General features: G+C 40.5%; 1 protein-coding gene across 7 annotated transcripts in view; it reads left to right on the forward strand.

The window, feature by feature from the left end:
* The window catches only part of EIF1B (eukaryotic translation initiation factor 1B), a 237067-nt gene that overhangs the window by 11130 nt on the left and 202307 nt on the right, over positions 1–23630 (forward strand). For 3 of the 7 annotated variants that reach the window (XR_009155195.1, XR_009155194.1, XM_058184218.1), the window contains exon 3: positions 4737–4838. Coding sequence is in view for 5 of the 7 variants with exons in the window: in XM_058184218.1 (XP_058040201.1) it covers positions 4737–4838 (102 nt within the window). In the remaining 2 variants the exon portion in view is untranslated. The other 4 variants (XM_058184216.1, XM_058184217.1, XM_058184213.1 and 1 more) reach the window with 3 other exon arrangements.

A 23630-nucleotide genomic window follows, 5' to 3' on the forward strand; every position in this document is an offset into this window, starting at 1 on the left:
GGAATATCTTTTCTTGTGGTATCCTCCATGGTCTGTTTAACACCAGGCTGACCAGGTCTCCGAACCATGGCCTCCTGGGCCAGTGTGGAGCTACAATTAATACTTCCTCTTCTCCTCCAACACCTTCCTGATTACTCTCAATGTCAGGCGTGCCTCCGTTCAGAACCCAAGAAAGAAAAAACCCAACTCCATGTTTATAGAGAAAGGTACTTTTACTGAGTATAAACTGAATGCAACAAAAGAAAATCAAGGTCTGAAACAATAGGCACAAAAATTAGATATTGAAAGCAATCCCAAATTACTTCCCCCCCAAGGAACTAGGTTAAGTGTCCAATCCACATCTCCCCAAGGTGTCGTGTGGGGTTCTTCTTCAGACGGCCCCATCTCTGTATGCTGGAACGGTTGACCTTGACAGCTATCAGCTCCTTTCACAGCTGCTTCAAGCCTGTGAGAAGTTTCCTCCCTTTTCTCGAGACGTCTCCATCAGCTTGCTTCCCCCCTCCCATACACCAGCAAAACCTCCCCCTTCCCATTACAATGGCAGCCGATAGCAAGCAAGCATCATAGGCAGAGGCTGACATTCGGCTCTCCTGGAGAAAAGGCATTACTCCTAGAAAAAATAAATAAAGTAAAATAGACAGTGTAGATATACTCTAGATAAAGTACATATATAATCACCCGGACCTAAGGCTTCTCCGGATATTTCCTGTGAAACAATTGTATATGTTTTGGGACTCTAACATCCTGTTCATTCATCCATTCAGAATGAGAGAGGGGAAAGTGTTTCCACGCCACCAAGTACTGTACTTTATCTTTACATCTTCGAGAGTTGAGGATTTCTTTGACCTCAAAATGTTGTTCTCCTTCAATGAGGAGGGGCACTGGAGGTTTTTTTTGATTTGGATGAATTCAGGAAGTCTGTACAGATTTCAGTAAGCTAACATGGAACACCTGGTGAATTCTCCCGTTGGCTTTTGGTAACTCTAACTGTACCATGATTGGGTTTACTATCCGCATGATGAGAAAAGGGCCTACATATTTGGGTCCAAGTTTTTTCAATTTCTGAGGTAGTTTGCAAATACTTAGTAGAGAGGAAAACCTTATCCCCCACCTGGTATTTTTTTGGGATGGCCCATTTCCTATCAGCCTGCTTCTTATGGCTTTGTGGGCTTCATCCAACTCCTTATGGGTTACTGGCCACATAACCTGAAGTTTCTCGGTCCATTCTACCAAGGATGGTATTTGAGGTTTCTCCTGTGGTAATTCCGGGATAGGCACAAATTCCTGCTTCGATACCACTTTGAATGGTGTAAACCTAGTACTGCTGTGTATGGAATTATTATACTCCATCTCTGCAAATGGCAATAGATCCGCCCAGTTATCTTGTTGATAATTTATATAACATCTCAGGTATTGTTCTAATACTGAATTAGTTCTCTCATAAGCCCCATTTGTCTGAGGATGGTGGGTGGAGCTTAAACCCTGGGTGGAGCCTAATAACCTCAGGAACTCCCTCTAAAAGTGGGAGGTGAACTGAACCCCTCTATCAGATACAATTCATTCTGGGATACCATGTAAATGATAGACATGTTGAATAAACAGTTTAGCCATCTTTGCTGAGGGAATCTTGGGACAGGGTACAAAGTGCACCTGTTTCTAGAACAAGTCTGTAACCACCGAAATGACTGTATTTCCATTACTTTCTGGTAATTCCACAATAAAATCCATGGATATCTCCTTCCAAGGGGCCTCGGGTCTGGCTACAGTCTGGAGTTACCCAAATAGTTTCCCAGGTGGCCTTTTTTGCCAAAGCGCATATAGGACAACTTGCAACATATGCCTCTATGTCTTTCTTTAGGGAGGGCCACCAGAATTGTTTAACTAAATCCAAAATGCTCTGCAACTTGTTGTAACACCACTCCCCTTAGGCTGGCAGGGACATACAACTTTGCTCCGACCCATGCAAGGCCATCATGAATAGTACATTCATTTCCATGGGAGGCGACCCACTCATCAGTTTTTAGTGTGTCCCTTAATTGCTCAATCAAACCAGTTGGTATAGTTGGTTCACCTCTCGTTTGGGTCCTGGTGACTACCGGAGCTGCCGGTTGTCTTGAAGGGATAACCAGCTGGATTACTTCCGGTTGTGCACAATTGTATTGAGGCAACCTCGAGAGGGCATCAGTCATAAAATTCTTTCCTCCCAGGAGGTAACTCAGGCTGAAATTAAAACGATTGAAATGTTGGGCCCACCAGACTTTCTTGGGTGACAACTTCTGTGGGGTTTTTAAGGTCTCTAAATTCTTATGGTCTGTCCACACCTCAAAAGGAAATGCCTCCAAGTTAACAATGCCCAACGGACAGCAAAAGTTTCTTTCTCCCAAATTGCTCATCTCCGTTTGGTCTTGGACAATTTGCGGGAGGTGTAAGCACAAGGCAGCCGACAGCAAGCAAGCATCATAGGCAGAGGCTGAAACTCAGGATCACTGAAAGAAGGGAAAGGCGTATAGAAGTCCCTTTGGCCATGAGGTGTTATGAACCTGGAGTAGAATCTCAGCAGCTGACTGTTCGATGGTGTGGCAAACAGGTCTAGGACCAGGGGTCCCGAACTGTTCTGTTACTTCTTTGAATAGATACAGGTGCAGTTGCCACTCTGCGTGATTGACTGTGGTTCTGCTGAGTCAGTCTGCCTGCACATTCGCTGTTCCTGATATGTGCTCTGCTCTGAAGGAGAGAAGGTGCTTCAGGCCCAACTGTTCTGCTTCTTGCATGAGAACTCTGGAATGTGTGCCTCCCGATGGTTGATGTGGGCCTTTGTGACTATATTGTCTGTCAGGATGAGAATGTGATGGCCTGCTAGCCTTCCCTGAAACTCTCAGGGCCAGGCAAACTGCCCTGAGTTCTAGGCAGTTGATATTGTTTGCCCAGTCCTCCTGCAGCTACTGTCCCTGTGTCATCTGTTCCTGACAATGGGCTCCCCAGCCGAAGAGGCTGGCATCTGTTGTGATGGTCAGGTGGTAGTCCTTGAAGGCACAGCCTTTTTCCACGGCCCAGGATATTCACCACTGGAAGGACTGAAGCACCTTGTTTGTGACCCGAACCTTGGAGTTTGAGTTGCTTTCTCTGGACTTCTGGTAGGGTAGGAGAAACCATTGTAGGGGTCTTGTGTGTAGACGAGCCCGGGGAACTATCGCGATGCACAATACCATCTTGCCTAGGAGCTTTGAGAGAATGGCAAGTGGTACCTTGCGGTCTGCCCGAATCTGATTTATTAATCTCCTTATGCTTACCTGTTGCTCCTTTGACAGTTAGACCTTGCATAGTGAGGTGCCTATGATCGCCCCCAGGTGCGGCAAACGGTTGGTAGGAATCAGATGACTCTTCCTATAGTTGACAGAAATCCTGTGATCCTGCAGAATCTGGGTTGTGATTTGTAGGTCGTCTGACACCTGATTGTAAGAGGAGGACTGGATTAGTATGTTGTCCAGGTAAATTGGACAATATACATTGGACTCATATCAGTAGTGTCCGAGAGTGCTGCCAGGACCTTAATGAACACCTTGGTGCTGAGGTCAAGCCGAATGGCAAGGCTTGGTAACGATGCCCCGCATAATAGAACCTGACGAAGTGTCGGCATGATGGTAGTATGAGGATGTGAAGATATGCCTCCGTCAGGTCTATGGATGTTAAGAAGACGTCCTCTCGAAAGCTCTCCAGGATGGACTGGAGAGATTGCATCTTGAACCTTTTGTAAACATGGTACTCATTTAATTTTTTCAGGCTGAGAATTGCTCTGTACTCCCTCCCCCCCAAAGTCTTGGGAACTACAAATGGTATAAAATAGAAACTCTGCCCCTGTTGGTCTGCCGGGACCGGCTGGATGGCTTGAATGTCCAACAGGTATTGAATTGTGGCCTCTGTGAGGTTCCTTTTTGTCCTGTCCCCTGGTACGGGGCAGCGTATAAAGAACCTTGGTGGTTTGGAGAGGAATTTGAGCCTGAGGCCTAGCTTCATTGTGCTTAGGACCTATGTGTCTGACGTGGTTGCCTCCCATTGGCTTGCAAACAGTGCTAGGCAAACGCCAATGGGAGCTTATGTCCTGGGGTCATTTGTAGCGTTAGAAGGGCTGCGCCCCCCCCCCCCGAGCTACAAAATGCTTTCTTGGCCTGGAACACCTGTTTGGCTCTGTCTCGGAATCTGGCTCTGTCTGATTGATGGTCGGTTCCCTGATGGTACCTCCTTTGAAAGAAGCCTTGGCTTATTTCTGCTGGCCGAAAGGAGGAATTGAGTGTATAAGGCGATGACCGCCAGTCCACTCATCTGCAAGGATGGCAGAATCTTCCTTCTGTCCTTAGTCTCTTCCAGCATGGGTTCCATTCAGATGTAACTTTGTAGGTTGTCTTTTGAGTCCCAGGCTTAGTTGAATCTTGCTGGGTGATGAGGTAATAAAGCTAACCCTATCATGTCCTGAGGGTGAAGGTTCCATCACTCTGGAGCTGAAGTGGGAGTGGGGAAGGAGCTGCAGGGAGCTGCTTTGTCTTTAAAAACATGTTTCTCCTTTTCTCATCCAGGGAAATATAATATTCTGCCTTTTTAATATTTCCTAGAATATTTCATTCTAGGAGATGGGTGGGTGCTAACTTTCTACAAAAGTTAAGGATTACCTAAAATGGAAATAACATCAAGTACCTGAAAAACAATTTGTTGCCACTGAATATAGCAATGTTTTTCTGCAGAAATTTGCTTGTAACGGTACTGTGATTGAACATCCTGAATACGGGGAAGTTATCCAGTTGCAGGGTGACCAGAGGAAGAATATTTGCCAGTTCCTTTTAGAGGTGAGTGATGAGATGTTACAATTCTTTCAATTCATACAGCTGATTCAAATATTAAAATACACATAGCTCATTTAAGTTACACAAATACTTGAAAACTGTCTTTGAGTCTGATAACAGAATAGAATTTTTTGAGTCACTCTGCCAACTATGAGCTTTATTGTCTTCTCTAAATTGATAAAGAGCTGAATCATGAGGCTACATGCAAGTGTGAATCAGAATCAGAATAGAGCTGGAAGGGGCCTTTGGAGGTCTTCTAGTCCAGCCCCCTGCTCAAGCAGGAGTTCCTATACTATTTCAAACAAGTGATTGTCCAGTCTCTTCTTAAAAACCACCTCCAGTGATGAATGTCTATGGAGATTCTCAGTCATCCAGGTCATAGTTGTCCCAAAGGTGCTTTTTTCAAGAGCAACTGAACTTTCTGGTTTTTCTTTGAAGACATTTCACTTCTCACCCAAGAAGCTTATTCAGGTCTGACTGGATGGTGGGGAATGGAAGGATTTATACTTCTGGAGACAGCTGGTAATTTGTATTCTTTTAGCAAGTCTACTATTTCCTTGACTTTTTTTCTTGTTATTAATATATTGAAGCATTTATTATCTTTGACTTTTGTTGCAAGTTTTTGTTCATTCTGAGCCTTTGCTTTCCTGACTTTATCTTTACAGGTTTGGACTATCTGCTGATATTTTGCTTTAGTCATGTGTCTCTCTTTCCATTTTTTCCCCATACATTTTCCATACTTATCCTTTTTGTCTTTCAGCTTACCAGAGAGATCTTTATGCAACCATGGTGGTTTCAACTTGGATTTCTTGGTTTTTTTAGTGGTATTGTGTTGGACTGGGCTTTTATGATAATATTTTTCAGTGTTTCCCACGTTTCTTAAATTGTTTTCCCCTTTAGGATTTTAGTGTCACAACTTGCCTCTAACATTTGCTTTTCTAAATGTCACAGTTGATACCCTATATTTGACCAGTTAAGATTTTATTGTGTGAAGTTTTAAGGAAGAATTTGAGGATTCTCTAGTAAATTGTAAATTGCTGTTACATGTAATTATGTACCGATCTCAACTGCTCATCATTGTACATAATTAATATGCGGATTTATTTTATGTGACATTTCTAGTCCTAAATCCCAAGGGCTTATTGATGTTTGTATATTTTCTGTAGGTTGGCATTGTTAAGGAAGAACAACTGAAAGTTCACGGCTTCTGAAATGTGTGTACGTACCTGAAGAACTCTAATTTTGTTTTACCAAGTGGGGTACTCTGTGAAATATGATTCTTTATTGTAAATGGACTTCCCTTTCAAGCTCTGATTTGCTTTTGCATGATTACAGAAAAGGTATAGGTTGTAGATTAGAAACACATAAGAAAACTGCAGTAAGATAGTAACAAGATGTGCTTAAGAATTTTAATGCGTTTCCAATGGAAATGTTTTACTGCTGGTTGTACATCTGATTTGAATGTATTAAAACCATGTGTGTTGCAGCTTAAATAAACTCTTATTTTAACCATTTTCAATATTTCAAGTTTTAAGTATTATTTAGTGGTCAAATAGAAACTATTAGCTATTCCTTATAAGTTGTGTGAGAATTATATTGAGTCTAATTAATACCGAAGAAATGTTGCATTGCTGGGGCTTGCTATGAATTCATTCTCAGATAGGGTGTACAAGAACTCAAACCATTTTGATGTGAGGCTTTACAAAATTCTCATTATAAATAAACAATAACAATTCTGTGTTCTGTGTGCGCGCTCATATATGTATGTATGAGTTACATAAAGTCTTACACTTGGAATAGTTAGCATCAGATGCTTTTGCACATCCCTATTTCAGACAACTACTGCAAGCATATAATATGTCTTACAAAACTTCTCTACTAATACCATATCAATAAATTTGGATTGTTAGTCTTATTCTTAAGAAATGTGATAGGACATCTGATATAGAAGATATTGCTGTTTGAAGAAAAAGGCCTGCATCCTGAACAACCAGTGGATGAATGATGTAGTTTAGAGGTGTCAGACTGATGGCTCGTGGGCCATATGCGTCATACGCAGGCCACTCTCACCCCAGCTCTGCGAATGAAGAAAATGTCATGTGATGTGGCGATTTTGACACCTGTGATCTAGTTGAATAGGTGTCTGATGATTCCAAAGTCAAAAGGAAATCATATGTTCCAAGTTGAATTCTTGATCTGCTAGATCATATTCTGTCAATCTCTGGGGAAGTAACCTGCTGGTGGCTCTTCAGATCTTTCTTCTTCTTGTGCCATATCCATCATTGGATGTTGGCGATCATGTTGGCAATCCTATTTTTGTCAACAGCCACCTGAAAAAGTGCTGATGAGTTTTGTCCAAACCAGTCCCTTAAGTTTTGAAGCCATGATGTTCTTCTGCCTGGACCTCGTTTGCCTTCAATCTTTCCCTGAAGGATTAAGTGAGGGATACCGTATATTTCTGGGTGTCACATCACTTGTCCAAAATATTCTAACTTAACGCTTTTTAATGGCTTTGATGATTTCCCTTTGCTTTCTCAGGCAGCTTATCACCTCATTATTTCTGATTTTATTAACCCAGTTTATACGTAACAGCTACCTGTAAATCCACATTTCAAATGCTTCTAGTTTCTTCAAGTGGTTTTCTCTCAGAGACAACTCTCCTCTCCATAGAGCAAGATTGAAAAGATGTAACATCTGACAAGCCTGATTTTCAGTTTTTCACTTCACGGCTTATGTTGTGACTGCAGAAGACCTTTTTCATTTTGAAGAATGCTGTTTGAGCTTTCTTTATCCTTGTCTTTACTTCACTGATCATATCCCAGCTTTCATTTAAATTAAAACTGAGGTACATGATCCTTTCAATTTTTTCTAGTGGTATTCCTTAAATTGTTGATCTGAACACCATTTACTTTGAGGCCAGCATCAGTGTTTTCCAGTGCTTCATTGAAAGTTGATTCATATCTTTTATCTTTCCATTTTTTTTATTGGAAGACTGACTATTTTTAGAACCCTTCAGATTTAAACAAATGTTATACTGTCTCCATTCCCATTTTGAAAATATAACTGGCCAAGAAGTTTAAATCAGTATTGGGAATTGTTAAAACTGAGGGCTTTAGGTTTTAGATATAGAATAGAATAGAATAGAATAGAATAGAATAGAATAGAATAGAATAGAATTTTTTATTGGCCAAGTGTGATTGGATACACAAGGAATTTGTCTTGGTGCATATGCTCTCAGTGTACATAAAAGAAAAGATACGTTCATCAAGGTACAACATTTACAACACAATTGATGATCAATATATCAATATAAATCATAAGGATTGCCAGCAACAAGTTATAGTCATACAGTCATAAGTGGAAAGAGATTGCCGATGGGAACTATGAAACGATTAATAGTAGTGCAGATATATAACGTCTATATAACTAATGTGTGGAAGCAGAATTAAAGATGAGGGTGTGTCATCTTCTATGCTATAAGATTGGGCATTTCCATGGTTAGGAGGCTACACTTGATTTTTTTTAAATCAGTTTCTAAGATCCATAGTGACATAATATGGGAGAATAAAGGAGAAAGCAGAGCTGCTTAACTCATTCTTTGCATCAGTCTTTATTATAAATTATAGCCCCATGTATACCCCAAAAAGCTACTGTAAAAGACAAACCAGAAATAAAAATTAAAATAAGCAAGAAAATGGTAAGAGAACACCTATCTCACCTTGATGAATATAAATCACTGGGATCTGACAGATTACATCTCAGAGTTCTGAAGGAGCTGGCAGATGTTATCTCAGAATCATTGTACCAAATCTTTCAAAAATCCTGGAGCACAAGGGAAGTACCCAAGGATTGGAAAAGGGCTGATGTGGTTCCCATCTTCAAGAAAGGAAAAAGAAAAACCAGACCCAGGAAATTACAGACCAATCAGTCTAACATCAATAACTGGGAAGATCCTGGAAAAGATCTGCAAACAATTAGAAGCAAATAAAGTTATAATGAGTAACCAGCAGGTTAAAAACAGATCATGCCAAACCAATCTTATTTCATTCTTTGATAAAGTCACTAAATTAGTAGACCAGTGAAATGCTGTGAACATAGTATACTTAGATTTCAGTAAGGATTGACAAAGTAGACCACAATCTACTTCTTGGTAAGCTAGAAAAATGTGGAATAGACAACATCACCACCAGATGGATTTGTAGCTGGCTGACAAACAGTACTAATAAATAGTCCTTAATGGTACTACATCCACATGGAGAAAAGCAGTGGGGTACCACAAGGCTCTGTCTTAGGCCCAGTACTCTTCAATATCTTCATAAATGATTTAGAAGAGGGAATAGAAGGGGAACTCATCAAATTTGCAGATGATATTATCAGACTGCCTTTGAATGATTAGGATGTATTATTTCTGATTGTTTTGGGGGAAGTTAGGAACTGATGAGAATTGTAGGAGTATAATTGAATTGGGAGAGAAATTTTTTTAGCATATGTTTGTTTTATTTTTAACTATACCTTGTGTTTGTTCCGGGAAGTCGGGGGGGGAGGGGGGTTTGTGAAGGGAGGGGGGAGGGGGTGGGGGGAAAGGGGGAAATTTTTTTTGTAAAACTTTTTCAATAAAAAAAAAAAATTCTCCAAAGCACCAGAGGGCAGGACAAGAAATAATGGTTGGAAACTAATGAAAGAGAGAGAAGCAAGGTAGAATTAAGGAGAAACTTCCTAACAGTGAGGACAATTAACCAGTGGAACATCTTGCCTCCAGAAATCATGGGCACTCCATCACTGGAGGTTTTTAAGAAAAAACTGCACAGTCATTTGTCTGAGATTATAGGTTCTCCTGCTTGAACTGGGGCTGAACTACAAGATCTCTTCCAGCTCTATTCTAATTCTAATAGTGTTGTTGTAACATCACCAATGGAAGAGGTGATATTCTCTGTTGCCTGGGAGTCTTAAGTGATCTAAGTCATTCTGGAGGAACGACAAATTAGAGGAGCATGGACTGGCCTGCATAGGGGAAATGCAAACCCCTAGTCGGAACAGGAGAAGCTCCTCAAGCTGGGCATCAGAGAAAGTGACCACAGAAGTTGCTAAAAAGCTGGGCTGGTTGCAAAGGAAGAGGAAGAAGAGAGACAGCATGTGACATCGAGGTGAGAGACTTTGATATTTTGGGAAAGAAAAAACAAGATTTTCTGCTACAGAAATTAGCAGAATTTAATTTCTGCAAATTAAAGGGGGTGGAAAAGAAGGCTGAAAGAAAGGGGTGAGAGCAGGTGTGTATTCGCTCTCACGCCCAGCAAATTAGCTCCGAAAAAAGTTTGGGGGGGGGGGAGAAGCCAACTTTTAACTTTTATTTGAAAACTAAAGGGAAAATTGGAAAGTCCCTTATAAAATAAAAGTAATTTGGACTTATTGATAGTAACTGTAGAAATTGAGCCCTATTCTAGATGGGAATAGTGGTAACTGATAAAGGATATTTTGTAACCAGACTTTAGCAAAGAAAAAAAGTTGAAAGTATGGGGTAATGCTGAAAGTAAGTCAACAGTGGCATCTAGTGGCTGAAGAAAAAGTATTTCTAAGACTGAAAAGACTTTAACTAATTCGACCTTGACATTTGGTTAAAAAGATAAAGACAACAGATGTGCAAAGAGATGATTGGAAGATGAGCTTTATTTTTGGTTTATAATTTTCTACTGTTTTGTTTTTTGAAACTACCTTTCTCCATTGTGTCAGAGAAGATCATCCAGATATGGGTTATACTCTGCTTCACTACCTGGAGACAGAGTTATTTTTTCTTTGGCCACGCCTCCTCTGCCCGGATCCTCCCCAGTTCGACTCAGTCTTCCAACGAGTGAGATTCAGCTACTTCATCACCTTAATGGAAATATTTTACCGAGCAAGGCTCGAAGATCGCAGGAAGCGATATTGGAGGTACCAGTCGCTGCTACTCCTTCCTACCGGCTTAAAATTAGCTGAGGTTCCTGCCGATCCCGCGCTTAGCGGAGGGGGTTTGTCCTTTAATGGGCTACTTCTGGCATACTTTGCGAAGGCAAAGTGGGATTCAGTCCCTGCCGGTATCATCCGAGCATACTGATGGTGGCAAGCGCGTGAGCGCATTAAAGAGCCGTGGCAGGACTGCTCAGAGCGAGCCAGTCTGCCTGAATTACAGACGACAGCGGCTGAGGAGATTGGCGCCATTATTGCCGCTGCAGGAGAGTTCCTTGAGAGCCAGACCGCTCCTTTCCTCTGACTGAAGCGGCATCAGCGATTGGCTCTTTGCAGCCACGATGGAGTACTTCCCTTTCAGTTTCATGGGCAGGGGAGAGTCCAGCGCCTTTTCAGCCGTGGCAGGAATGCTCTATTTGAGGTGCACTGCCTAATTCCTCCATCTCAGTGGCGTCGACGCTCGGCAATCAAATGACCATGACAGGAGCGTTCTGTTCGAGCCAGTCTGCCTATTTCCACCATCTCAGTGGCGTTGACGCTCAGCGATTTAGCGGCCTCGGCTGGAGTGCTCTCTTGAACCAGTCTGCCCAACTATACAGGTAATGGGGCAGACTGGGACGTATCGCAAAAGCGACTGGATGGTTTGTTTAAGAGGGCTATAATTTCCCATGTGTTACAGGAAGTTACTGCACTAACACGCCATTGCAGCCTTAATCGCTGAGCTCCCCTTCGACTAGCGGGATTAATGTTTTTTTGGTGTCACAAAAATTGGACAGCCGAGGCTGAAAGGCCCCTTTAAATGAATCCCTAAGCATTTCACAGGCTGACTTTCCCACTCCAACAGCGGTGGCAGGAGAGCTTTTAGAGCCGGTCTGCCTATTACAAGTGGGGATGGACCCACAGCATCCAACGCCATTTCGGCGACGGCAGTAGCTCCTTGAGCCAGTCTGCCTCTCATTTCAGGCGGCGCTTTCCACAGGGCAACATCATCGCCGTGGAGCTTATGGGGCTAATCTGATTTCTTTAGACATCGCTGTTACAGCGTTGTAGGGGAGCTTCCTTCAGTCAGGTATGGCAGAAGCTGGTTGACCGGATTTAAACTGAATTCCCGCCAAGACAGGAATCAAAACGGCGGGAATATTGGGGCCCTTTCCTTAACAGTGACGTAGGCAGCGCCTCGTCAGATATGGGCTAGTCCTATACATCATTTCAACGGTTATTTTAGCTCATTCCCAACTGTCTTTTGGACCTTTTGAGACTTTAGCGCCTATTCTGTACCCGCTTATTAAATTTAACTCTATTAACAAGGCAGCGATCGCTAATAGCAGCAAATTTGATTCCTTTAGCTACTTTCTTGAGATCGCAACGTCCTGTGGGCATTCTGCCCGGCATACTTAGAGCCCTAGTGATCTCAAGCAGTGTTTCTGCCTCCAGCCAAGTTGGTATTGACCTCGAGCACTGGTTGCCGAGGAATACAAGAGACATTTGTATAGAATTCAATACAAATAATAGTTAAATGACTTAATAATAATAATTATATTAAAATAAAATAAAATAAAATGTAGTATCATATAATATAACATAATGTAACATAATAAATATAATATAATATAATATAATACAATATAATATAATATAATAAATATGATTGACATGATATGATATAATATAGTATAGTATAATATAATATATAGGCCTTTGGTTATTCGGGTTTTCTCCCGCGTAAAATTGGAAGTGTCTTGGCGACGTTTCGACGAAGTCTCATTCGTCATCTTCAGGCTTCAGCTTCGTGCTTCTGGGAGCAATGTGTGATTGCAGCTGTTTCTTCCTTTTTAACTGCAGTTAAAACATCGCCAAGACACTTCCAATTTTACGCGGGAGAAAACCCGAATAACCAAAGACCTACATACAAACACCCGCGAAAATCTCAGAAAACTAATATAATATAATATAAATAAAATAAAATAAAATAAAATAATAAATAAAATAAAATAAAATAAAATAAAATAAAATAAAATAATAAATAAAATAAAATAAAATAGGTGGACCTGACATGGTGATCAGGGATAGTTCTAAGAGCACTCTCCCATCCATGGGGTTCGGTTTTTCTTATCGTACAGGGTAATTTACCTGGACACATGGCCTTCGTGCATCTGAATTTAGGCAGCAGACCTTCATTAAATTACAGGGGACATTATTTTCCCTGCGGCTGCAAAGCAGTTATCGGGTCTCTCATCAGTAACCCAATTTCTATTAGAAGTCTTGCAATAGAGGACTTGCAACCTTGTGCGCACCTGCCTAGCCAAAATGAGGGACTCCTTTCAGGGTAACTCGATGCCTGGCCTGTAGCTGCCTTATGACATTATACCCTCACTTATTTATGGATTGGCTCAATAGATCAGATTCTAGTTCCGAGTTACTGGAAGGTTTCGCGACGGCCTAACTATTTAGTTCATAGGCTGGACATGAGCTTGTCAATCGGACGGAACGCCTGTTTGGTGGTTGAATACCTGGTATAGGTTTCCTGCCTGGGCTGGGGGTTTGACTAGATGACCTACTGGGTCCATTTACTGTTAAGAACAAAGCAGATCAGGACCAGGTGACCGCTAGAGTCAGTCAATGTTGTCATACAGACCTGGTCTCTCTTGGGCCTGACTTCCTCTGGCCTAGACACTAAACCGGCTGGCAACCATCCTGGCAGATACAAGAGCCTTTTCACTCGCCGCGTGCGGGGGCCGTTGGCCATCGCACGACCCTTTAATTACATTTTAGTTTTTGTAGTAGCAGACCACACCAGTGGTGACTCCAGTCAGTCCAGCATGATAATAGAGGACGCAACGAAAGATGTGCTCAACTGCGATTACATCACAAGGGCAGGTAAGGCCATGGTCCTCTGGACTGCAGGGTCCATTCAGCCACTCACACTGTCATGCACAGGGAGCTAGTTGTAAACACCCCTCGCCTTATTGTTTAGCTCCAGGGCAGAGGTTCTACTCTACCCTTCCATTCCCTGGCCAGATCCGTCTTCGACAGGCGTTGTATCCATATGATGGGGAGTTCCTGACCTACTGGTCTTTGTTATCAATGTATGGCTGCCTTGACCCGATGATTTATACAGTCGTTCTATACGGCTGCTTGTCTGGCATCGATACTGCTTGCATTCGGTCCATTTCCATTTATATCCAGGAAGGACCATTACTCTCCAATAGTCCCACCACCGGCTCTCGCCGGAGAGTGGGGGTAAGTGATAGTGGGCCTGGCAGCCCTTGACAGGAGGAATTCTCCACCTTTGAGGAGAAGGTACTTGACATCCTGGTGTTAACCTTCATGGCTGCACGGATTAATTGCCTGGCGAGCCTGTCCTTCCTCTTAGCAGGCCAATGTTGAAATCGATCTGTCCCCTAACGTGATAGATTTATCGGCACCAAGGGGCCTCAGTCCTTCAGTTACTACTTGGCTTATGTGCCACCGTGGCACTCGGAAAATGCTTGCACCACTTGCCTGATGGGGAAGGTGGTTCCAGTAGTTTGGGACCGTATATGGCACACGTAGTCACCCTATTCAGGGCTCCTAAATTCCAGGGGTTGGAGTGTGCCTCTACTCTATCCAGTTTAGTTTAGGGGTCCCAGTGCCCTTCTACAAATGGGTCCCGGCAGGCTATTGGCGTCCTGGCAGCTCACCAGTTGCCCACGGCGTCGGGGACAAGGTCATCCACCCTACTCCTCCACCTTAATATGTGCAGGACAGAGATGTGACTATGTTTATAACCTGGAAACTGCTGTTTTCTACTTTGTCAGCATCAATCCCTTCCTCTGCTGCTCCCAGTGACTTCACTGCATCATTTTACATTGAAACAATACAAATGAGATTTTTCAATTGTGAAGAATCCATGCTCTGTTCCTTTACCTTTCCTTCCCAGTGGCTATGGGAGTAGCATAGCTTTGATTCCATAGTCAAGTCAGAACATAAACCTTAAGACTGACTTAGGTTTCACTGCTATTGGAATCATCCAACAATATATACTAGCTCAAGTAGTTTGTTCTGGTCTTGGAAACTTAGGAGCCAATGTAACTGCCTAGGATGTACTTACTGCGGTTCCGTGGTCTTATCCTTGCTAAGCTTGACAGAGGTCTCAGTTCCCATTCCCTTGGGGAACTCTAGTGGCCCACCTTCAAGGGTACGATGACATTCCCATATTGGCCAGCCGCTTGGGTTTAGCAGTCATTCTAATTCCACACCCTAGGGATTTTTTCCGGGTTGATACAGCTGTGACCCTAGGACCAGGACCATGCCTTCCAAGGCTGGCTCTTGACTTAATTGGCTAGTTAGACATCGCCATCACAGGTGGCCATCTCGTGTCCCAACATGGCCAGAGGCTTGTTACTTCCGCAGAGCCCTTGAACCTGAGAACTTCCACAGTCCCAGGATGGTCCTTTCAATCTCCATTGTTCCATTCCCTAGCGGGTGGCCGGATTCTGGTATCCTTGCAGGTCAGTTTTCCTTCGGCCCCTGCACCATCCGGGTCTAGATGGGCTCCACTGTTCTGGTGCATGATGAACAAAACAAAACCTTTTGTGGTTACTTATCAAGAACATCTAAATTATATTAAGGTAGCCAGACTAACCTTATATGCCCCAAGGCATGTCACAACTTCTAGGGGCTACGCAGGGAGAGGCAGTCATAGCGACGCATTCATAAGATTCTACTCCTGTTAATTGGCTGTTAGGGCCTCACTCCATTGCCAGGAGCCACGGGAGGTCTGATCCATTCGTGGTGTAGGGCTTGTACTGCCCACCTGTACAACATCTGGACCCTGGGAGGCACAGTTCCCTTCAGGGGGTTTTCAAACATTCTTCCCTTACAGGGCTGTCTGGTCAACAGGTAACAATGGTTCCCGAACGGTCCCACGGGGTTTTTAGATTTGGCCTTGCAGGCCCATGGTTTCCTTTCTAGCTTCGGCATGGCTTCCTGAGTTGGAAAGGGACGCGGTTCATCTTTGGCACGGTGGAAGGCTTCGCCTTCCGTTCAGTGTCTTCTCACCATACAATCTTCAGATAATTTTACACACACACCTCATTCTGGAGAACGGTTACAGCACCAATTGACTGTTGATTCCGGCATGGTCTACGGATGACCAGTTCCTCATTTTGGGGGGCCTGACGAGTTTCTCCCTGTTGGAATGAGTCCAGTGGGGTCGCTCCCGGCTTGCAAGGTCCCGTCTACAATCCTCGCCAGTAATTGGGTAGGTTAGACATCGTGTCATTTCATTTCTTCCAGGATTTTTCTCCTTGGAGGGCACGGTCTTCTTTTTCTGTTTTTCAGGTGCCCTGTGGTGTCACGGTATGTCTCTCGACTGTAACTGGGCTACGTGGAGCAGGCAACCTCCTGACCATTTCAGCTTCTGCCGATATTCCTGAGTTAGGTACACAAGGATTTATCAGGGAGGTTCGTTCCTCCGTTTGTTTTCCATTCACCTGTGTCGACATTGTCTGGGGGACTCCTCCTGTAGCATCACTCGATGCTCCGTCATGGAGGTTTGTGGAATCGTTGGGATTTCTCACTTGGAAGGGTCAGCTTGGGGCAGGGGGTTCCCAAGTAGGCTCGCGCTGTGTGAGCAATGGGACCAGACTTCTGCCCTCCCATATGACTAGCCAGCTTTGGTACGTCCCGTATCTGGATGATTTTCCCCGACACAATGGAGAAGGGGCGTTGGTCTTACCTGATACGCTCCTTCTCAGGGTTTGGGGAAGATCATCCAGCCCCACCCTATTGACTGTCTGGTCCATTGTTTGGGAAGGGCTTATGTTTTCGCAGGATCCTTTTTTTCTGAGCTTCATCATTGCCACGCCCTCGTCGAACTGGGGAGGACCCGGGCAGAGGAGGCATGGCCAAAGAAAAATTAACTCAGTCTCCAAGTAGTGAAGCAGAGTATAACCTGTATCTGGCTGATCTTCCCCGAACCCTGAGAAGAAGCGTATCAGGTAAGACCAACGCCCCTTTTATTTACCCATTTGTGAACACTTTGAAGAATTTGGCTTTGATTTTTTGTTGTTGTTGTTAGAAGATAACTGGAAGACAAGCAAAATAGCTGAGCTCACATTTGGTATTCCTATTCTCTTCTCTTTCCTAAGAGCTGTTTGGTATTCCCTTTTTTTTCCTTTGCTATTTTAGAAGTTTCCTTTTTTTATTACCGTTTAATGCCAGAACTAAACTAATAAAATAGTGGATTAAGACCAGAAGAGTCTGAAAATTTATAGAGACAACGTAATATTTGGTTATTGTTTTGTATATCTTTCTTTTTGATTTTTTCCTTTTTGTTCTGGATTTTTTTCCCAACACTATATTTTTAATATGGATTATAGGGATTTTTGATTTGTGAGGGTGATGATTGATTTGGTTTTTCTGCATTTTTGTCTTTTAACTAATCCAACGTTCAAGGAGGATTAGATTCTTGGATTACAAATTTATTATTTTTGGAATATAAATTTACAAGAATGAGTGCAAAGAAAAAGCTTACAATACTGCTACATCCAATAGGCAGTCCTGTTTCAACAGAAAAGACCCTAGAGATGGAGCTAAAAAAATTTATGCAAACACTTCATGGTGATTTGAAACAAGATATAAAAGAAATGAAAGACATGATGGAGAAACCTGAAGGGAGGATTCAAAAAGTAGAAGAAAAGATGGAAAAGACGGAGAAAAAAGTTGAGGAACTAGGAGGAAAATTTGTGTTAACTGATAAAATTAAAATCTAGTCCCACCAGGCCTAAGGTTGACTCAGCCTTCCATCCTTTATAAGGTAGGTAAAATAAGGACCCAGATTGTTGGGAGCAATAAGTTGACTTTGTATATAAATATACAAATAGGATGAAGACTATTGCTAACATAGTGTAAGCCACCCTGAGTCTTCGGAGAAGGGCGGGATATAAATGTAAATAAAAAAAAATTCAAGATTTACAGGAAAAAACAATAATTCAGCTGGAAATGGACAGGGCTGATTTTTATCCAAGATTTCAAAATATTGAGGAGGAGAAAGGAGAAAATCTGTCGGAGGTGATAGCTGAGATTTTGATGGAAGCCCTGGATCAACCCAAGGAAAAGATTTTAAATGAAATTGATGAAGCTTTTAGAGCACGTACAAGATATGCGATGAGAAATTGCCAGGAGAAGTACATGTAAGATTTACAAAGAAAGCATTGAAAATGGAGATATTGCAAGCAGCAAGATATACAGCACTAAAACACAAAGATAAAGAAATTGCAATATTGAGGCAAATGGCCAAAAGAGTTAGAGATGTAAGGAGAAAATACCAATTTTTAACAAGGCTCCTAATATCAAAAGGAGTGAATTTCAGATGGTTAATCCCAGAAGGAATTTTGGTGACTTGGCAAGAACAAAGGCTTAGATTAGACACCATTGATAAAGCAAGATCCTTTTATGATCCACTTATTGGACCAGTGGAAGAGGACTGGGGAGTGACAGAAGACATACAACAAAAAGAAGATAAAGAAGGGAAAATAAAAGAACAGAAAAAAAGGGCACTGAGAGAGGGTGGCGCTGGCTAAGGAACCAATGGAACAAAGAGAAACCAGGGCGATGAAATTAAAATCTACTAACAAGTAAAACATGGAAGAAGAAATAAAAGCAATATTGATAAATGTAAATGGATTAAATGCAGTGATAAAAAGGGACAGAACATTAAACAAATTAAACTCTTTGAAGATGGATATTATGTGTTTGCAAGAGGTTCATATTAAAAAGCAACATGAAAAATTATTAGCACATTCAAAATTAGGAACTCGTATTCCATCTTTCCGATAATTGGGTGTAACTTCTTGTAAAATTGATTTTGTTTTTCATTTGGAGCATAGATTCCCACTAAGGCTACTTTCTTACAGTTCAAAATTGCTTCTACTATCAATATCCTGCCTTCATCATTCTCATAAATTTGTCTTGTCGGGATTTCCTCTTTGAAATACGTTGCTACTTCCCCTTTCTTCTATGTGATAATGCTGCAAACATCTTTCCTAACTTAGGCTGAACTAATAAATGTTGGTGCTGCTTCTTTATATGTACCTCTTGCAAAATTATTATATCCAATTTCATCTTACAGAGTCTGCTAAAAAAAATTCCTTTTGATGGGGGGAATTTAATCCATTCACATTTAAAGATATAGCCAATATTTCTTCTTGCGAGTGTCTACTTATATTTAGGTCTTGTAGCCCTTGTTGATCTAATCTCTTTGGGTCTGCTTTCATCGTGATTACTGTCATCTGTTCTTTCTCCTCTTCCATTTTCCTTCTCTCTGTTTAGTAGCTCTCTCATTTCTGTATTTTGCATTCTAGTCTCCCTTTCTACTCTTGCTTCACTTTCTTCTAGTTCTTCACTGCTAAAGTTGTGGCTATAAAATTCCTCTGCTTTGTCTATGGTGTCTATTCTGTGTCTTGTGCCTAATTAGTTTGGACGTCAAAAATTGGTACAACCTCCTTAGTTCTCGCACCCTACGTGGCACTTGTTTTAATACTACTAACTGTCTCCTTCTACGTTCTAGTGGATCATCCCTAGTTCTATGAAGTATCTCATCCCTCACTGATTTTTTAACGAATCTGATATGGACTTCTTTAGGGAGGTTGTGGCATCGTGCATAATTAGTATGATTTTTTTTTTAAATTTACATTTATACCCTGCCCTTCTCCGAAGACTCAGGGCGGCTTACATTGTATAAGGCAATAGTCTCATCCTATTTGTATATTTTTTTTATATACAAAGTCAACTTATTGCCCCCCCCCAACAATCTGGGTCCTCATTTTACCTACCTTATAAAGGATGGAAGGCTGAGTCAACCTTGGGCTTTGGTGGGACTCGAGCCTGCAGTAATTGCAGGCAGTTGTGTTTAATAACAGGCTTCTTACAGCCTGAGCCACACCGCGGCCCCTATAATTCTATAAGTTTCGTCCATTTCATTCAGCATTTCATCCTTCCCAATTCCTAAGGCTTTTGGTGATACGTCTGCCATCATATCTGGCAAGTCTTCACTTTTTTTCTTTTTGATGTTTTGAAAGCGCAAGTAAAATGCTGACAATTCTGTCTCCAACTGTATAATGGTATTTTCTAGATTTTTATTAGCCTGTACTAATCTCTCATTCATTTTGTCAACTTTTTTTTCCTCCTTGCCCATCTCTAATAGTTTTTGTTCATTCTTCAGAATTTGTTGCTGGAAGGCCTCAAACCTCCCATTCATTGATTTCATTTAGTTCTCCAGTATCACTTCTAACTTCCCCAATTTCTTTTTTCAGGTCTTCATGGTTCCTTAACATCACGTCCTGCATTGATTGTAACATTGATTGCAGTTCTTTAAACGAGTTGGCTCTTTCTGTTTGCATTATTTCTTCTTTTGATCTATGACCTAATGGACTTAATTCCAGTGATGAGGAATGAGATATTTGTTTTCTTCCTGTGCCAACTTTGGATAAATTAGGAATACTTGTCATTTTTAACAATGTCTTGAACCAGTCCTCTCACTTATTTACAAATTTTGGGTTTTCCTCTGCCACTGCAAGGTATTATCTTATCTTTTTTGTGCTTTGTTATTTCACAGTATGCTTCTTAATAATTACTACAACTCAAATCTCTTATACTTTATCCTACGGTCTAAGCTACAATAAATATAAATCAGTATCAAACACTCTTGACAGAGACCAATGGCTATCTTATCGTACTTCAGTTTCTATGTCCTACAATTATTTCATAAATATTTATAAATACCAGTATCTTACAATACTCCTTAATCCAAGTCCATTAATAATTTGGTATAATTATATAATCATATGAATTCTTTAGGTATATAAGTATATAGATTTTCTTGGATAATTCTATTCAGGTATTAAATATATTCTTTTAGTCTTTTAAGATGACACAGTCTTATTATATTGTGGTTAGTTCTTACAGTCAGGCAGGTTCTTATTTCCAAATTTCCCTTTTCGTTGTATCACTTTCCCTTTGGTCAGCAGATGTCTCCTTCGTCTCCAACAGATTACTCAGCATTCAAAATGTCTACCGTCCCAGTTTCATCAGCACTTTCTCCCTTCCATTGTATAACTTCCTTTATCCAGGAGATTGAGTTAGATTGGTATATGTATGCTCATCGAACAAGAAACTTTATAAGAATAATTATGACTTGCTATGGCAAAAAGTTCAGAATGATATGAGTGTTTGGAAAAAATTGCAGTTATCGCTATTGGGAAGGATTGCGGCTATTAAAATGAATGTGTTACCTAGATTTTTGTTTCTGTTCCAGATGATACCAATAATTAAAAAGGATAAAAATTTGGAAGATTGGCAGATTGGGATTAACAAATTTATATGGCAGGGTAAAAAGGTGAGGGTTAAAATGAAAATAATACAGGACTCACGGGAAAGAGGTGGTTTAAGAATGCCTAACTTTAAACTATATTATGAAGCAGTAACCCTTTCAGTAATAAGTGACTGGTTTAACTTAACAGAGGAAAGAATTTTGAATATAGAAGGTTATGACTTGTTATATGGATGGCATGCGTACTTATTTTATGAAAAAAAAGTGGATAGGGCTTTTAAGAATCATGTGTTGAGAAGTGCTCTTTATGGTCTGGAAAAATATTCCTATAAATTAGATTACAAGATTCCTATATGTGAGCCCTAGACATGCAATAGAGAATATAAATATAGAACAGAAACAGGAAATGATTACTTATAAAGAACTTTTGTATGCTGAAGGAAGTAGATTGCAATTAAAATCATTACAGGTATTAAATGAAGAAGGGAGGAATTATACTTGGTTTCAATATGGGCAAATAAGTGCTAGATGGAAAGAAGATCAAAAAATTGGTATAATGCAAAGGGAGGAAAATTTAATAAAGCAAATTAGAAATCAGACCCAGGAGCATATAAAGAGATTGTATAATGTGTTGCTTGAAATAGATTCGGAAAAGGATTTGGTAAAGGATTGTATGATAAAATGGGCACAGAATATTCAGGAACCAATAATGTTGGAAACATGGGAGAAAATTTGGGTTAGAAATGTTAAGTTTACACAAGCACAGAATTTAAGGGAAAATTTTTATAAGATGTTTTATAGATGGCACTTAGATCCCAAAAAATTATCATGTATGTATCCTAATATCCAAGCGAAATGTTGGAGGTGTGATTGTGATGACGCTACATATTTTCATATTTGGTGGACTTGCAAGAAAATTAAGGTCTTTTGGATAAGAATTTGGTGGATTATTCAAAATGTACTGAAGAAGAAGATAAAGTTCCTGCCACAATTTTTCCTTTTGGGAATTATAACGGATTGTACAGGGATTGAGGCTAAATTGATTCTGAATTTAATAACAGCAGCAAGACTGTTGATTGGACAATACTGGAAGAAAGAAGAGATACCTACAATAGAAGAATGGATACTGAAAGTTACTAATTTGGCTGAGATGGCTAAAATCTCAGCTTTTTAAAAAGACAATACGCAGGAAAGATATTTAATTGAATGGAAAAAATGGATTGATTATCTACAAAATAGATATCAGATTAAGAAATATCAGATTGCCTTTGAATAATTAGAAAGTTATTTTATGTAATGGGGAGGGGGTTGGGAGATGAAAAGCTGTGGATGTGGTTATTTGGATTGGAAGGAAAATTTTATTCTATGTTTGGTTTATGTATAACAATACCTTGTGATTGACCCGGAAGCCGGGGAGGAGGGGAAGGGGTTTTTTTGGGAGGGAGGGGGGAAAAAAGGGGGAAAAATGTTTTTGTTTTTTAAAACTCTTTCAATAAAAAAAAAAGATTGCTATATGTATATGCAAATACAAGCAAGATATCAGAAAGATGTTAAACTCTGTGGTTTTTATTTAGAAAAGACTGAGCTGGATAAGATTCGGAGGACAAATTAATCAAAAAAATTTATAACTTTTTGTTGGGGATTGAATTAGAAGAGGAACAAGTAAAGGAAACTGATAGCTTGGGCTGAAAATTTTGGATACTCAATAGACCTAGAAAAATGGCAACAGTTATGGGAGAGGAATTATAAATTAACAATGTCCACTCCATTTAAAGAAAATCAATATAAAATTTTTTATAGATGGCATATGCCACCTGAGAAACTGGCAAAAATGTTTAAAGATAAATTATTATATGTGGTGGACATGTCTGGAAGCCAAAAACTATTGGGAGAAAATAAAGGGTTGGTTAGAAGAAATGACCCAACAACATATTGATTTAAAACAGGAGTTGTTTTTATTGGGGATCCTACCAGAGAAAATTAGTAAATAAAATATTTATTTGATTATACATGTAATTACAGCAGCAATTTTGTTTTTGTGCAAAATTGGAAAGCAGAGAAAATACCCTTGGAGGAGAAATTATTAAAAAAAAATTTAGATTGTGCAGAAATGAACAGATTAGCTTTGATGATTAAAGAAAGAGAGGATTCAGAATATTTTAAGATATGGGATAAATTTTACCATTGGTTAGAAGAAAGGTATAGATAAGCAACGGATAATTATGTAAGAAAAGGATAATAATGTATTTGTGGAAAAATGGTAATAGTTTAAATTGAAGTGAAGAAAGAAGAAACAATAAAATGATGGAGCCAGGAAGAAAACACTGAGACGTCACACAGAAGGAATTGCTGATGTTTTAAAAGTATGTTTGTCTATAAAATAAAAAACTTTTTTTTTTAAAAAAAGAAAAGATGATATTCTTGGTTTTTCAATTGACTGACGAAACTTCTGATTTAAATGAACACAATATTCCCGTATAAACCCCTCAAAATCTGTAGCCTCATTTGGGAGCTGTAGAGTTTGTAAGAAAAGAATGTGGAGA

This window comes from Ahaetulla prasina, chromosome 4, assembly GCF_028640845.1.
Source record: "Ahaetulla prasina isolate Xishuangbanna chromosome 4, ASM2864084v1, whole genome shotgun sequence".
Lineage (NCBI taxonomy): Eukaryota > Metazoa > Chordata > Lepidosauria > Squamata > Colubridae > Ahaetulla > Ahaetulla prasina.